Source organism: Balaenoptera acutorostrata, chromosome 2 (genome assembly GCF_949987535.1).
Source record: "Balaenoptera acutorostrata chromosome 2, mBalAcu1.1, whole genome shotgun sequence".
Lineage (NCBI taxonomy): Eukaryota > Metazoa > Chordata > Mammalia > Artiodactyla > Balaenopteridae > Balaenoptera > Balaenoptera acutorostrata.
The window spans coordinates 29,507,265-29,525,597 of record NC_080065.1 but is presented as its reverse complement, the minus strand read 5'-3'; the positions used below and the strand labels follow the sequence as shown (position 1 = coordinate 29,525,597).

General features: G+C 43.8%; 1 protein-coding gene across 3 annotated transcripts in view; it reads right to left on the bottom strand.

Annotated features, from left to right (window-relative positions):
- PDZD2 (PDZ domain containing 2) overlaps nucleotides 1-18,333 on the bottom strand; it is a 372,691-nt gene that overhangs the window by 223,654 nt on the left and 130,704 nt on the right. For all 3 annotated transcript variants that reach the window (XM_057540562.1, XM_057540563.1, XM_057540564.1), the window contains exon 2: nucleotides 14,148-14,987. In XM_057540562.1, the coding sequence (XP_057396545.1) occupies nucleotides 14,148-14,623 (476 nt within the window). In that variant the 5' untranslated portion in view covers nucleotides 14,624-14,987. The remainder of the gene's footprint in view (nucleotides 1-14,147; nucleotides 14,988-18,333) is intronic.

The following is an 18,333-nucleotide window of genomic DNA, read 5'->3' as shown; positions in this document are numbered from 1 at the left end:
ACTCCTGGGCATATACTCAGAGAAAACCATAATTCAAAAAGATACATGCACCCCAATGTTCATTGCAGCACTATTTACAATAGCTAGGACATGGAAACAACCTAAATGTCCATCAACAGAGGAATGCATAAAGAAGATGTGGTACATATAAATGATAGAATATTACTCAGCCATAAAAAGGAAGGAAATAGGGCCATTTGATATGGATGATGTGGATAGACCTACAGACTGTCATACAGAGTGAAGTAAGTCAGAAGGAGAACAACAAATATCATATAATATTGCTTATATGAGGAATCTAGAAAAATGGTACAAATGAACTTACTTGCAAAGCAGAAATAGAGACACAGATGTATAGAACAAACTCATGGATACCAAGGAGGGGAAGCAGGGGGTGGGATGAATTGGGAGATTAGGACTGATATATATACACTACTATGTATAAAATAGATAACTAATGAGAACCTACTGTATAGCACAGGGAACTTTACTTAATGCTCGGTGGTGACCTAAATGGGAAGGAAATCTAAAAAAGAGGGGATATACGTATAATTGATTCATGTTGCTGTACAGCAGAAACTAACACAACATTGTAAAGCAACTATACTCCAATAAAAATTTTTTAAAAAATAGCCTCCAGGAAGCAGGCCATTGAGAACCACTTGTTCATAGATAAAGTGGGTAAATTTGAAACAACTGTCTTTTTTGTAGAAGGAAAAAACTACACAGCCATCTTTAAGTTGGATTACACTAAATGCATTGCCTCAAGATAAACATCAGACCTCTACAGAGTAAAACATTTCCATGGTCATTCCCCATCTTATTACAGAGAAGAGTAAAAATTCTACTAATTTTAAAAGTCTTATTTTTACAAAATTAACCATACTGATGACATTCTTTAGCATTTTGGGCACTTCTATCTTTAGCTTCTTGGCTGTATCAACTTTCCTAGGACCAATGCAGTGAATCAGTTTCATGTTCTGACCTATTTTTATAACCTTACCCTGAATTTAAAATTCTAATCAAAGCAGCTGTTACCTTATATAATTTCCCCATAAAGCATTATTTTAACTAACGAAGTCACTGCCTTTTAAAAATATATCCTTTCTTGTACCTCTTTTCTTAAGTGACTCATGCATAAGTAGGTGTCCTATTGCACTAGTGAAGCAGAACCAAGCAAATACCCTTATTTGGAACATGTGAGAAACAGCCGTACTTTTCTCAAACCATACAGCAAACTGCCACATGGCATACTGTTTCTTTAAAACTTCAGCAATGTTTCTGTGTACCTTTTAGTAGAATTTGCTGAAAAAATCAGGCATTTTATTTTGTAGCTATATTGTCTTCTATGTATTATTTTAGCTATTTTTACCACATCAGTGAGAATGAGGGTTTTCCTAATGGAATGTGACATTTTGCCTTAAGCCATTAAGTAAAAAGAAATTCCAAATAGGCTCGTAAAATATTCAGTTTACTAAAATTCTGGACTAGATTTAGTATTGCATAATTTTAAACATTGCTAAAACATTTAACACTATTTGTATTCATGTGTTGGATATTTAGATTTTAAATATCTTGTTAATTATCATGACTTCCCACCATAATTAGGGATTAACTCAAGGTACAATCTGTTTACGCTGAGGTTTTTCTTTAATAATAGAGGCTGGAAATTTGTATTTCACATAGTCTCTTGATAGCTTTGAATTTTCATTTTTTGTCTGACTTCTTGTCACTCTGAATAGATTGTCATCAGTTTACCTTATAATGTGGTTGAGCACATACCAGTGGTAAAAAAAGGGTCAACCCAGCCATTTTCTTATGGTTTGCTTACACCTGCATTAATTATTTTTAATCCTTTTTTTTTCCCTCAAGAATTTTAGTTTATCTATTCATTTGGTAAAGTTAATTTAAATCCTACAAAATACGTACTTTAATTCATAAGCCTACTTCACTGAGTGAGCCTACATAAACTATATTTCCTTGAAACGAGTCAAAAGTGAATTAATCAGTGAGAGGACTTTTATGGATCACCTCTTCTTCCCTCAGGACATGTCACATACCACACAGGACATGGGATCCTCTGACATACAGATTGAATAAGGATGCCACTGTCAATCCATGTCTAAAATATCAGCCAAGCTCAATTTCTTATTTTTTTAAGATAAAAATATATCTTGAGATGTTAATAATTTTTTCCCTCACCCCATGGATCTTCTTCTCATCCCACTTGGACGACGAACTTTCTCAAGCAAGAACCATTTCTGGCGACTGCCATTTAAGTCCTCTCTGCCTATTCTGCTGGGTCAGACAGGAACCTCACGGGAATGGACATCTGGACTAAATAAAACCCTTGAGTCAGGGAAAACCCTCAAGACTTGCCATGCAATTTGACAGAGACCTGTATTTAATGGAGCTTGAATTTTTAAGAAGGACACCTACTTCCTCTTCCCCTGATAACAGTTCAGACCTCTTTCAGGGACATTTGTGAAAATATATCTGTGATCCCAAACGTCAAAAGTTTCTTAATAAATCCTAGCTCCATTTAAATGGCCTAACCTTCAAGTCCAGCTTAAGGGCAGAACAAATAATGCACTTCAGCCTTGGAAATAGCTCAGTCCTCCCCCTTTCCCTCCCCCACCTCCCCAATGGCTAAATTTAAGCCCAAGAGACATTGTAAATGATAGAATCATCCTTTCTCTGGTGAAGAAAGAACCCTGAATGAGATAACATGGGAATGAATCAGCTATTAGACCATCGCTGATGCCCCTGTATCCAGGTTTCTGTGGCTCAGGGGTACAAAGGACCCGGATACTCAACCTGGGGTTGCTCTGTCCATTTCAACATTGGAAAGCCCAGTCATCCAAAATGCCACTAGAAGCCACTTCTCCACGACCATTTATTTAAAATAATATAACTTAATCTCATACCCTCAAAATCTTTGGAGGAAGATCATATATCAAAAAAGAAGCCCATGAAGAAATCTATGTAACTGTTGAAAACCCATGTTTTATTATAAATTGCACAGAAGATACACACACACACACACACACACACACACACACGGGTCCTGAAAATATCAGATTTTATTCCCATCCAGGAGAAGGCAGCAACCCATAGTCCAACACCAAAAGACAGGAGTTCAAGTCTCCGAACCTCTGTGCTTGGCAAACAGGTTAATTAGGAACAGTGAAGTCAGGCCACATGGTTACCTGCCTCCACTCCAGAAGACTAGAGAGGAACAAGGATCGAAACATGTGCTGAAGTTTGGACAATGACCTTTTGGAAAAGAAAAACTCTTGAGGGCATCTGGTGCTCAAAATGAGAGAATAAAAATGCTTATCACTTATTTAATACCCGGACATAAAGATGAAGTAGAAGTCAAAATTCTTGAATATGGCCCAGGAGTGCCCAGAGAGAGAAGGCTATGAAGTCAGGCTGGTAGAACTATAATCACACTGAGATGATCTAATCCTTTTTTCCTCTTTATGGTTTACAGTTACAACAATTCTCAAAAATAATGCTAAAAGTTTCAAAGCGAGTGTCTCAAGTGGGAGATTTGGGTTTTCCATCTCCCATGGCTTAAGTCAGTCCCCCAGCAGTGTCTCTGATGGGGGGTACCAGAAGAAGCAGGTCACTGGGATGAAATGAAAGAGCATCTCTGGATGGAGCTCTGCAACCTCACCCACTTTTAAATCATGAAAAGTGGCTCCTTTAATGTAATCTTTTCCCTCACAAGAACAAACGGACCTTGAAAAGCTGCTCTGTAAGTGGCCCTGGAGTTGCCTGCAGGCTGTAATTGAGGGCTCGCCAAAGATGCTAGGTTTCTAAAGAAATCCACCCCATTGGCTGGCGGAGTGTTTGACATTGCCCTGCTACTCACCCTTCCCTGAGGCTTTCTGATTCCAGGAGGCTTAAGCTGGGCTGGGGAAGGACAACTTCCCCCGACCATCTGTCGCCAAGAGCTAAGCACCAGTGGGCTTATCAGATCAGCTACTTACCTACTTGTAGGGGAACCGGGGCTGTGAGTGTTAGGAGGGGATGCCGGGGGTGGGGCGTGGGGGGGGACAGGGATGGGGCACCTCCTGGGGGCAGCACGAGGACACCAGGTACCAAAGAGGAGAGGGATGATGCCCGAGTCCCTTTCTGCTGAGGGATGGCTCAGATGTTCCCATTCTAGAGAGAGCTCTGAAGGCTGAAAACACCATCCTAACGGCACAGCTGAGAAACCCACACAGCCCAATGAATAATAAGCTTGACTAAAATGCCCAGCACCATGTTCGACTTCAACCACAAGAGGGCAGGCGATGGCAGAAGATGGTCTACAGCCTTGCCCAGAAAGTGCTTGGAAGACCTGAGGGAAAGTTCAGTCCAAGGGTCACCAATTACACAATTATGAAGTGGCTATAAGTTAAACTCTTGTTGAGAAGGAAGGTTCTAGATGTAACCAACATCCATTTAGAGAATGGTTGTAGAAATATGTAGAAAAACTTGATTTTCTATTTGTTTCTTACCGTCAACGGTAAAGTACAAAAAATTTTTTTCTAATTTCATTGGTTACTGTTTGTAGTGTTGAAGAAAAAGTTCTAGAATTTGAGCCAGAGGCCCTGAATTCTGGTCCTTGCCCTTCTCTTAAGAAGATTCTTGACCCCAGGAAACCACTTCCTGGAGCCTCATTTTCCTCCTTGGTACGATGATAAAATAGGACTTGGATGAACTCTGGGCTACCTTCCAGAAAACAAGACATAAAATGCAGTAGCATGTGGGGAAAGCAGGCTGAGAGGAACGAAGTGGGCACGAATGTAAGGTCCTGTAAATGCTCCACTGACGCCGCATCCTTGGGGAATGGGCTGTTCCACGTGACGACTTTTCCAGATAATTGAATTTTAAATGCTGAAATTTGTTTTCCTTTTAACCTTCTGTAATAGAATCTTTCTGAAGTGTATTACACGCCTCTCTGGCTTCTTAAATGGAAAACTGAATATAATTTAACCTTTCCTGAATGTTCTAGGTCATCATGATGACTACCTCTTAGTATATATACAGTCCTGAATAGAGCACTGGTGCCTTTGGGCACAGTATTCAGGTAAGCAGGACCCTCGTGCGCAATGTCCCCAGAGACTATATTATAAAGCTATAATTGGCAATTCTTCCTTCCTGCAATCTCCTACATCACTACCTGCAGTCATTTTTCCAAGTAACACCTTCTAGCAGCCTCCTGACACTCTGTTTAAAATCTGCTATAACCTAGAGAGAACTCAGGGTTGCCATGGGTAACCGGTGTCTGAGCTTGTAACAACTCTAAATTTAATTTTACACGCAGTTAGTACTATGCTGAAGGTTACCTCTGGCCAGGGCTGATATTCAGCTAGTTCGCCCAGTAGTAACGCCCCTGTACCAGCTGGCCAATCGCCCTGAGCGCCCCAGGTCCTCCTGCCAGACCAGCACCCTGGCCCCTCTCCTGGGACCACATATATATCTCACACCCCAGTAACTCAAAGGTGCAGTCTGGCTCTGGGGGGGGCGCCAGGATGCACTAGCATCCTTTCCTACACGCTGGTACCCACGCCATACAGGTCGCTCAGTATTTGAATATCACCCCGGTTTCTGGGCTGAAGATTATTCCCTTTCCTGCTGAGCAAACTGCCAGAGTTTTAGGCTCTTCTCTGCCCCTCAAACTCAAAGGCTTTTTCTCGGTTCATGCTGTGCCCTGGGGTCAGGTCGCCTGAAGCCAACTAGGAAGGGTGTTAAAAGCTACCTTTGATTGAACATCTACCATGTGCCAGAGGCCTATTCAGTACATTAAATAAATCATCTTATCTCATCCACTAAATGATCCTGTTGGGGGAAGCATCAACATCCCATGGCTGAGGTAACCTTACCACACAGCCAATAAGCGGGGCTGGAAGCCAGGTCCACCTCTCCAAGGCCCCTGTTCTTTGCTCTGTGCCCTGCTCATATGTATTAATGGACAAAAAAGTCCACTTGAGGTTCACATCCTGAAAAATACATTTTAAGTGGAACATGGGCCCTTTTACTTTTCAGAAAAGGCTACTTGTTTTTGTTTTGGTGTGTGGGTTGTGTTTTAATTAATTCCACATTTTGTTACCAATTTGGAACAATCTGTCCGCAGGGAACAGATCTGGTTTACTTATAGAAAGCTAGCGGAGGGAGGGAGGGAGGGAATGGGGTTACAAAGTATTCCTTGTAGGAAATAATCTAAAAAACCTTCCCAGTTCTCGCTTCTCCAAAAAGACATATACAGAACATTCCAGAAAATCTCATCTTCCCCGGAGTAGGTATGATAGAGTCGCAGACAAAAACTTTCCTCCATGTGTTATCAGCTACGCCTGACAGATGGGGCATGTGACATCGAACGTTACTGGTATCCCTCGCCGTCTCAGAAAATGTTCTAGAAGTTCACTCTGCAATGATGCTGTTACCACTCAAAAGAACGAGGGGTTCCCAGCGCTACTTGGGGATGCTGGAAGCAAACTGCCGACCTCGTGATTGTCAGTCAGGGAAAAAGCAGAAAGAGATCTGCAATTTTGGGACAGTCACAGGTTAAGCTTTGGAATCGGTTCTGGGGTGCAGAAGGGTGTCAAACCCATGGCTGTGAATTCTCTACTCTTCCCCCAGGGATGAACTTTCCAAATTGACCCTAAACGAATTTTTAAAATAAGCCAACCATGACCTCATCTTCTACATTTGGCACCTGCTTCTCCCATGCTTAGCACACATGCGATCTTCAGAGTGTTCTCTTCCGAAAACATCCACAGTGCTCTAAAGTTTCCAGAGTGACCTCGTCAGGGAGGAAATTGCCTGAATAACTGACTAGCCATAGGTGACAGGGTCAGAATACCATGTACATTAGTTTGCTAGAGCTGTCAAAATAAAGTACCACAAACCAAGCGGCCTAAGCAACAGAAACGTGTCGTACAGTTCTGGATGCTAAAAGTCCAAGATCAAGGTGTTGGCAGAGCTATGCTCCCTCTGAGTACTGGAGAAATATCTGTTCCAGGTCCCTCTCTTAGCTTCTCATAATTCCTTGGCTTGCGGCAGTATGATGCCAACCTTCGCATGGCATTCTCCCTGTGTGCATGTCTATCCCCAGATCTGCCCTTTTTATAAGGACACTAGTCCTACTAGATCGGGGCCCACCTTACTCCCATACGACCTCATCTTAACTAATTACAACCACAATGACCCTATTTCCAAATAAGGCCACATTCTGAGGTTCTGGGGGGTTAGGACTTCAACGTGTGAATTTGGGGGGTGGGACACACGATTCACCCCATAACATCATCTAAGGGAGTTTTGAATTCTAAATCAAACTCAAGAGAAGGAACAGAATGGATTGCCCAAAAGAGTGCCCCCTATTATAATTCCAAGTGATATTGTGGATGACTTATTGTGTCGGTGGGGGGGTAGGGAAGTTAGTGTATTGACACCTGAAATCTGTTGCTTACAAGTAAAGGTGACAAGGACCAAAGTATAACTCTGGTGCAGATTTGAGGTAGTACAGCACAGAAGTTAGGAACACAGAATGTGGTGGCAGCTAGACCCAAGTTCACATCTGGTTCTGCCTCTTTCTTAGGTGACCTTGGACAAGTTACATGGCCTCTCTGTGGTCAAGGTTCCCATCTAAAGCTGTCCTTTATAAAGTTGTGGTATGTATTAAATCACACTGGATGGCAGAGTGTCCCTATGGTAGCAACTGCTCAATAAACAGCATTTCTTATAATTATGCCAGAGAACTAAGGAGTGAATCTTGAAAAATCGACCTTGTCTCTTTCTCTCCTGTCTTGTGAACTTGCTGGTTGTTATGGGTATTGGGAAGTCAGGACTCCAGGAGCCCTTGCCTCATTACTTGATTCACTTTTATACTGTCTTGAAGACCAAGCAGAGGGTCTTGGCCTTCTCCTTCTCCTACCCCTACATCTGAGGGGTTCTGGGTAGACCTTCCCTTACCTGGCCCTTCATCATCCAGCACACACACAATAGCCCCATCAGAAAAGGGAAGTTCAGAGCCATGACTATTCACTAGTAAAAAAGTTATGGATAGAAAGCCCAGAGATAAACCCACGCACATATGGTCACCTTACCTTTGATAAAGGAGGCAAGCATATACAGTGGAGAAAAGGCAGCCTCTTCAATAAGTGGTGCTGGGAAAATTGGACAGGTACATGTAAAAGTATGAAATTAGAACACTCCCTGACACCATACACAAAAATAAACTCAAAATGGATTAAAGACCTAAGTGTAAAGCCAGACACTATCAAACTCTTAGAGGAAAACATAGGCAGAACACTCTATGACATAAATCACAGCAAGATCCTTTTTGACCCACCTCCTAGAGAAATGGAAATAAAAACACAAATAAACAAATGGGACCTAATGAAACTTAAAAGCTTCTGCACAGCAAAGGAAACCATAAACAAGACCAAAAGACAACCCTCAGAATGGGAGAAAATATTTGCAAATGAAGCAACTGACAAAGGATTAATCTCCAAGATTTACAAGCAGCTCATGCAGCTCAATAACAAAAAAACAAACAACCCAATCCAAAAATGGGCAGAAGACTTAAATAGACATTTCTCCAAAGAAGATATACAGATGGCCAACAGACACATGAAAGAATGCTCAACATCATTAATCATTAGAGAAATGCAAATCAAAACTACAATGAGGTATCATCTCACACTGGTCAGAATGGCCATCATCAAAAAATCTACAAACAATAAATGCTGGAGAGGGTGTGGAGAAAAGGGAACACTCTTGCACTGTTGGTGGGAATGTAAATTGATGCAGCCACTATGGAGAACAGTATGGAGGTTCCTTAAAAAACTAAAAATAGAACTACCATACGACCCAGCAATCCCACTACTGGGCATATACCCTGAGAAAACCATAATTCAAAAAGAGTCATGTACCACAATGTTCATTGCAGCTCTATTTACAATAGCCAGGACATGGAAGCAACCTAAGTGTCCATCGACAGATGAATGGATAAAGAAGATGTGGCACATATATACAATGGAATATTACTCAGCCATAAAAAGAAATGAAATGGAGGTATTTGTAATGAGGTGGATGGAGTTAGAGTCTGTCATACAGAGTGAAGTAAGTCAGAAAGAGAAAAACAAATACAGTATGCTAACACATATATATGGAATCTAAGGAAAAAAAAAAAAAAAGGTCATGAAGAACCTAGTGGCAAGATGGGAATAAAGACACAGACCTACTAAAGAATGGACTTGAGGATATGGGGAGGGGGAGGGGTGAGATCTGACAGGGTGAGAGAGTGTCATGGACATATATACACTACCAAATGTAAAATAGATAGCTAGTGGGAAGCAGCCGCATAGCACAGGGAAATCAGCTCAGTGCTTTGTGACCACCTGGGGGGGGGGTGGGATGGGGAGGGGGGGAGGGAGGGAGATGCAGGAGGGAGGAGATATGGGAACGTGTGTATATGTGTAGCTGATTCACTTTGTTATAAAGCAGAAACTAACACACCATTGTGAAGCAATTATACTTCAATAAAGATGTTTAAAAAAAAAAAAAGTTATGTTTGGAGGATTTACTTCCTTAGCCATGGAAAATTCCTAGAAGCCCAGTACATTAACTGTTTCCTTAGTTTCTGTATTCTTGATGCTCTGGCATTTGGGGCCTTGATCCTGGAGAGACTGCCTCCCCCGTCCCCTCCCCCCAACCACCCTGGGGCCAGCTAATTCCTAGATATAGCAAACAATTCCCCTGGGAATGTGCCTTTGCTATACTAACCAACCAGCCCAGAGCCCACACCCCAGCTGTCTTCTTTATCAAACTCTCACACATCAATCCCATACTCCCCTGTCTAAATCACCCGGGGTCAGGTACTGGACAACTAGAGACCACCCGTATAGCTCAGAGTCTGCCAAAATTACTCAAACTATCCTATCCTATCCTAGGATTACTCAGTGTACCTACCATGCCTCGCCCAATCCATCCCTTGAAACCCCCAATAAAGTCTTTGGGCCATGCTTTCCCCTCTCTCCGCTCTGCCTCCTGACCAACGCTGGTGCTTCCCCCTGTGGCCCTGCACGGTGTGCTGTGCCTCTTGTTTCTAGGGATCTGTGAGCATAAGCTTCTTCCTTCGTGACGGTCATTTCCCTGTCTGCAGGTCTTACTATACTTGATTCAAACAAATCCCAGGCACATTTTAGAACACCCACAGGCCTGTTCCTTGACCTTTTTCCTATTTCCGTTCCCCAAGCTCCTCATCTTCAGCTATTTTAGCCCAGATGCCAACCGGCCACACCTGCCTGAATGTTTCTTCCTGACCACACTAGGTGGAGTGGTGCACTGGATCGGGTATCCAGCTGGGAGTCAGCAGAGGGAGAACGAGAGTCAGCCCTGCCAGTTATCACTGGCCGGGCATCACGGGAACACCACTTCACCTCTGTGGGCTTCTGGAACCAAAACACCAGCTCAGGTGGCCCAAGTGAAATGTTTCATAGATCTCTCCTAATATGTTAGCAAAGGTGGCTAACTTCCTTCCCACCCCCACTCCACTATCCTGACACACTTACCCAGGGTCTCAAAGCTAGTTTCCAGAAGACCTGTGGAGAGAACCCAGAATCCCAGGCTCAGTCCTACTGCTTCTTCCATCACATCACACTTGCTCCTTCCTCAGAGCTTCCATGAAAGAGTCTAGTGCTGTGTTCCATCTTCTCTTGACCCTGGGCCCATCACCTTTCTATTCTTCTGTATCTTCTTTCTTTGCAAAATGGGCATCATCCTATCACTTGCTCCAACGAGTAAATTAAAATCACCAAGGAATCCTCCCCTGTAGCTGTAAAACCATCTTATTCCAGGGCCAGATATACTTTCAGAGCCTGGGACAGAAAACTTTGCCTCTTAAAGACTCCACAGCCTTAAGCGGTACAAGAGAAGAGCTTCCTAAACAGATAAAGAACATTTCCCAAGTATGGGAAGACTTTCTCCAACGTCCTAAAGACTCCACAAATCTCTTGGATAAGAAAATCCCAGTCTTCCAAAACACTCTCCATGCACAATAGTCATCCTGATGCTTTTATTGAGCACTATTCATTGTACTAGACATAGTACTAAGCCCTACATGTGCATTATTTCATCATTTAGTCATTGGTATCAATAAATATTTGTTCTTATTTCACAGATGGTAAATCAGAGCCTGAGAGGGATGATTTTCCCAAGGTCGACCAGCTGGTAAGTGGGGAAACCTGGGGAGGCAGCCCCGGTTGTCTGGCTTCAGAGCTGCAGCTCCTGACCACAGCACTCTCCTGCTGGATGTGCCCTCCACGCTCCTCCTTCTACCTCTCCATCCAAACCCACTCCCTTCAAATCAGACAGCTGCAAACGATGAGGACATTCAAGAATAGCTTTGAAAGGGCTGCCTCATAGTGATCCCCACTTCTAAGCCTAAGGAACCCACCACCAGGGACTAGAGTCACCTTATCAAGTCCTTGTAGCATCTTGAGTGCTATGGTGGTCAGCGTTGCTCCTTTGCTAAGAGCAATCTCTAATCCCAAATAAAAACGTTTATCTGCAACATCACTCCTGAAAATGAGCAGTGTCTCCCAGTAACTGCCAGTTAGGCACTCAGCCATTAGCCAAGAGCACCCCATCAGTCCAAGAGGCAACCCAAAGGAAATACTGGTGAAAGTGTCTACAGAGTAAGTACTCACATCAACCAGCCAGCCCTGTGCTATGTCCTTTCCATGAACTGGCTCATTTAAACTCAGACCATGCTGCATGTGCCTAATGACTTCTTGTTTGACCCCCCTCCCCCATAGCCACTCTCCACCCTTTTCTACCCTGCCTTTTGTCCCAGGAGGCTCACACATATGAACAACATCAGTGGGATCCCTTGCCCCTGGCTGATTCCCATTGATGGGAAGCTCTGGTAGGAGATGGAAGGGAAGGAAAAGATTGGAGTCAAGGTATTTTTGCACTGGTTTTCTCTCTTCAGGGTCTTCTCGGGTTAGATGTATCCCCCATCAAAAGGTCACCATGATTTCCAAGGTGCCCTTCTCTCTATGATTCTCTCCTTCTGGGATATAGGATACCTCCTCACAGGAGCCCCTGCAGGCTTGACAAAACTTAACGCATCTCAGAATATCTTCAAACTTCTCTTTTCCTGTCTCTTTCATATATACCCATCGTTAAAACCCTGGTGTGCAGTAATGGATTAACTTGGCAGGTTTGGAGTATTCAATACCTGTGCATTCCAAAGAAAGGAATGTCCCTTGACCAGCTCCTGGGAGGTAACGTCTAAGCTCTTGAAATATCCTGCCTGATAAGAGTGTCTTTGTATACCTGGGGCCTTGGGCCACACCAGATAGTTTATGCTAATAATGTGATCTATGATGGCGGCTTTGGGCCATGTGTTACTAGTTTGGTCTCTGGAAGGACTGGATACTTAGTAACTAAGGTCAGCTACACAGGCATGGAATGCTTGTGTGACCAACCCCCAATAAAAACCCTGGACACCAAGGCTTAGGCAAACTCCCCTGGTTAACAATACACCGTTAAGTGTTGTCACACATCATTGCTGAGAGAATTGAGTGTTTCTGTACAGCTCTGCTAGGAGAGGACAACTGGAAGCTTGTTCCTGGTCTCTCCTGGACTCTACTCTATGCACCCTTTACCTTTGCTAATTTTAATCTGATTCCTTTCATTGTGATAAACTGTAACCATGAGTATAATAGCTTTTCTGAGCTCTGTGAGTTCCCCAAGTAAATCACTGAAGCTGAGAGTGGTCTTAGAGACCCTAACTCACCCAGAAAACAACAAAACAGTCCAATCGTAACTTACTGCCATGGTAGGTTGTCACATGGGTAGAAAACAGAAATACGTTCATTCCGATAAGATCCAAATGGATCTTAAAAAACTACAAATAGAACTACCATACGACCCAGAAATCCCACTACTGGGCATATACCCTGAGAAAACCATAGTTCAAAAAGAGTCATGTACCAAAATGTTCATTGCAGCTCTATTTACAATAGCCAGGACATGGAAGCAACCTAAATGTCCATCGACAGATGAATGGATAAAGAAGATGTGGCACATATATACAATAGAATATTACTCAGCCATAAAAAGAAATGAAATGGAGGTATTTGTAATGAGGTGGATGGAGTTAGAGTCTGTCACACAGAGTGAAGTAAGTCAGAAAGAGAAAAACAAATACAGTATGCTAACACATATATACGGAATCTAAGGAAAAAAAAAAAAAAAGGCCATGAAGAACCTAGTGGCAAGATGGGAATAAAGACACACACCTACTAGAGAATGGACTTGAGGATATGGGGAGGGGGTGGGGTGAGATGTGACAGGGTGAGAGAGTGTCATGGACATATATACACTACCAAATGTAAAATAGATAACTAGTGGGAAGCAGCCGCATAGCACAGGGAGATCAGCCCGGTGCTTTGTGACCACCTAGAGGGGTGGGATGGGGAGGGTGGGAGGGAGGGAAATGCAAGAGGGAAGAGATATGGGAACATACTGTATATGTATAACTGAGTCACTTTGTTATAAAGCAGAAGCTAACACACCATTGTAAGGCAATTATACTTCAATAAAGATGTTTAAAAAAAAAAAAAAAAGATCCAAATGGATCTTCCAGGATGGGGAAACTGGCGGGGTGGGGGATGGTCTAAAGACATTTCTAAGCATCTCAAGGGTCTTCTGGACTGTGAGTCCAGAAGGGACAAAGGTGATATGGGACAGGCAGACGGAAACATAACCAGGACCTAATCTTTGTTGCTCCAATCAGAGGTGAGATGCTAGGTTGAATGGAAAAGAGGGTCTAACTCAATGTGACATTTCTCATACTCTTATCATGTACTGTTTCTCTTCTTTCTAACCCAAGTTTCAAGGAAAAAGGAGAAACTTTGAGCCTGAGTCTTCTAAGAGATAAGGAAGCAAAAAAAGAAACATATAAATACCAAAAAACTTCAACTTAGAGTGTGTATTTTCCCTCTGTAAGATAAATGCCACTGGCTAATCACCACAGTAGGACTCACAACCCTCAGCAGCTGCTGATCCCAGCATCAGGCATAAGCGAACCACAAGGGTTCCGCATCCTGCCCCTACGCCAGCTGGCACTCCCCACTCACCTGGCCCCAGTGACATCAACTCCGACCATCAGCTGCCCATTCAGGGAGAGGATCTCATCCCGCAGTCGGACTTTCCCACTCTTCCCCGCTGGGCTGTTCTTCCTCAGCTCTGTCACCCAGATGCAGCCCACATCCAGCACAGGGCCCTGGTGGGTTTTCCTCTTCTTGCCCCCTCTGCGCTTTTCTCCATAGTCCCCGAAAACAGGGATGTTCCCAAAACTGAGGCCCACAGTCTCTGCGTCCCCCAGCTCCTTGGCGAGGTACACAGTACAGATCTCCATCCCCGGGGGGCTGTGGTCAGGTGGGACCGCACTCTCGTCCACAGCAAAGTTCAGCTGGATGTACTCCTGCAGCTTCCGGATGGCCGCCTGGCAGAGGCGCTGCTCCGGCCCGGCCCCGCCCTCCCGCAGGCTGTTCTGCAGCCACTGGTAGAGGAGGGGCAGGTGCAGTCCAGCATTGTCCTGGGTGATGGGCATGGTGCTCACTCCCAGACTCCAACATCATGAGAGGACCTGCTCTTGGGGGCTGGGCCCTACGGGGCCCCACGTCCCACGGGAACGCGGGCTGTCCTCAGCTTTGCCTGTGTTCATGTTCAGGCTGGCAGACAAGCCTAAGGAACACCTACTCCAGTTCTGGCTGTTTGCTTTGGCAAGAGGAGGATGGGACACAATTAGAACAACAGTGGAACAATCGCTGGGCCCAGAGTGTCAATGAGGGAAGGAAGGAAGTGTCTGAGCAGTCCGCGCTTGGTGCATTTCACAGCAGGGCCCTTGCAAAGGACCTGGAAATGAGGTGTTCCACCAGCAGCGACAGGGTTACCTCCCCTGGACTCGTTCACACCTGGACGAGGAAAAACAAAAAATTCCGGTCACAACAGTGAGCCTTCTGACACAGCATGCATGGCGGGAGAGTATTACAGAAGGACTGTGTTTGCTTTTGGAGTCAGGAACCTAATGCCCCTCCCCATTCCACAGCTTTGTTCCCTCCACCCTGTGCACACACACACACACACACACACACACACACACACACACTCATATACAGATGCACACACACAGTTATACACAAACAGATGCACATATAGACACACAGATACAAAGATACACAGATGCACACAAAGATACACCTGTACATACAGATGCACAGATACACACACACGCACACACACCCTTCCCTCAGACAAGAAACCTCCGGAATGCTGACCTTCCCCAGGAAGTTTCCCTGATCAGCAGGGAAATAAGACGGCTTTTGCCAGGACAACCCCCATCAAACTCACATCCACCCAGAAGGCTCTGTGTGACAAGACTCCCTGGAAGACTGTAGAGGGGTTCTGGACATGTTTAAGAACTCACATTCCTGGGAAGTTCAAGTCTATGTCCATTTGCCTTGATCAGCCCAAGTGTATGCACAGGAGGTCTCTTCGTTCCAGAACTCTGCTCTAACAGCGCTACCAAGAGGAGAAGGGCCGGTCAACACTGCAGAGAGATGCAGGCTCTCCCCTAGACCATCGCCGGTCCTAAGTTTAGCCGAGGGTCCTGGCTTTATCATGTAGACTCAGAGGGTATCATGTCCCTTTACAGCCTATAGCTTCAGTCGCCTCGCTTCTTTTTCTTTGGTAAACTGCTGAAACCAGCCTACACTTAGGCCAACCCCAAAGCTATCTCCGGCAGAGAGATGTTTCTCCAGGCTTCTGGGGGAGCAGCCCTGGCCGCTCCTTGGCTTGCCCTGGACACACTGCTCACACAGCCATGTACCCCCAGGCTGCAGACGTCTGCGGCAGCTGCGGCTCCCCAGCGGGGGCGGCAATGATCCCCTCCCACTGAACATGCACAGCGCCCGGCACGCAATCCATCCCCCCTCGGCGATAGGTTAATTGAATTCCATGGCCAATTCTCCTTCTCCACCAAAGAGATTTTCACCTCCATCCTCTGTAAGCACAGAAAAATGACTCCTTTCAGTCTCTTCTCAGAACTTCACTTTCACCCAGAGAAAGTCCATATACACTGTGCCATCAAAGATGGAAAACATTCTCGAGCCTTCTCAGGAAGTGATTTAACAAGGAATAAAAATAAATGGGAGAGGTGTCCGAAGCCACATCGATAATAAATACTAATACTCAGTAACCGTAAAGAAGTTTCCAATAGAGTAAGTTGTGAGTTTCCAAAGAACTTGAGCGCCAGCTATTAGTTGGTTCCAAATAAACCAAAAGCTGAGCAAATATCATCTACGTAATCATGTGCCTATTAAAAAGAAAGGCAAGATCAAAGAAAAGATAATCCACACATGGACATAAATTGAATGTCTCCTTTGGCCAAAATACATAACACCTTTCACTGAAAAGTAACTTCACACAGATGTATTAAAATCTTATGAATAAATCAAAACGTTTTCCATCAGGCCTAACAACTCTTACTGAGTCTCTGTTTCCTCATCTGTAAAATGAGAAAGTTACGCTAAATGATCTCTAAGTTCTCTCATACTCCACAGAGAGGTTCTCAAATATAGTGGCAATGTCTGGTTCATCAATACATTCCCTACCTCAGCACAGTGTCTGTCACCTTGTAGACTCAATAATTTAAAACAATTTTTTTTTTCGGCCGCGCTTTGCAGCATGCGGGATCTTAGTTCCCAGACCAGGGATAGAACCCATGCCCCCTGCAGTGGAAGCGCAGAGTCTTAACCACTGGACCGCCAGGGAAGTCCCTAAAACAATTTTTTAAAGATGGTTTAAAATTAAAATTTTGATGGTGATTCAAGGCGTTAGTCACGGTTCAGGTGATTCCATACGTATGAAAACAGAGTAAACATCTTGGGTAAGATATTCATTAAATAAGTCTGATTGAAGAGAACCAAACTTAAGAGTAGTAGAGAATTTTTTCCCAAATGTCAACTTGTATTTAAGCAACATGTATTACTGAACATCTATTAAGAACCAGACCTTGAACTTGGCACTGAAAATATACTATCAAAAAGGCAAATTCCTTGTCTTGAAGGTATTCATAGTTTAATGGGAGATGCATAAATAAACGGAAATTAGTGGGTGACAAGTCTATGACCACCCTCTTAACAGAATTAATGAAGGCACATTCCTGGCAGCCACGTTCACATAATATAAGTCCCCAGCCCCTGTTGATGGGTCCCAGGCTGGGCATCTCATGCAATCTGGAACAGAGTTCTTCTCTGAGAATGGAGACCTTGAGAGAAGGGATCTAGTCTCCAGGGTGTGGCAGGAACTATAACTTTTGAAATAGGACCTCTGGATGGCAATATTCTACCTGCTCTGTGAACTGAGGAGCAAAGAAAGTCATCCTGCCAAGAAATAAAATAAAGATGATTGGTAGAAGGCAGAGGGGCAAGACTGGGGAGAGAGAATGCTCTAGCTTCCCCACAGCATCCGGGGTTTCACCCATCCTAGATGGGGCTGTACTGCCCTCCCTCCCACCTCGATCTGAAAGACCCTATCAATTCTTATAATACATTACATTTGAAAATTTTAACTACTTAAATTTAAAAAAAAGAAAAAGAGAAAAGGTAAAGCAAAACAAAACTAAAAACAACAACAACAAAAAACCTTTAAACTTTACCTTGAGTTGTTTTCTGCTCTGTGCAGCTCAAAAGTTTTTAATGAATACATTGGAGGTGAGCAAAGCCGATTGGCTCAGACTGGATCATTTGTCTATCAGTAGTCTAACTGGTTATCGCCAAGGGGGCAGGGTCATGAGGTATCAATATGGCTGCTGGGAGCCCACCCTCTGGCCCTGAATGTGGTGAGGGCAGAGAAGGAGTTTTCAGAAAAGGAAAAATTATTTCAAGTGTACAGACACCCTCAAAGAGATTTAGTCTTATTAAGGTGTTCATGGGCTACATAACCTGTCAATTCCATACCTATAATTAGGAATTTTCCAGTAATCTTTCCAGCCCCCTATTTGATCAACTCCTTTTCTGCGATTTGCTATAAATAAAGGAAGTAGAAGCATTCCCATACACTGTAACATTTTGAGATGACTCAAGGCATATGCAAAGACACACAATCTTACAATACTACTGTGAAAAGTGTGGTTCTTCCACAATATCCCATGAAACGTTCCAATACCAAATATTCCAGTGAACAGAATGTTGAACCAGAGAAGACACAGAAGTCTGCAAATGGTTACAAATAACAACATCCCTCCATGGCTGATGTGTG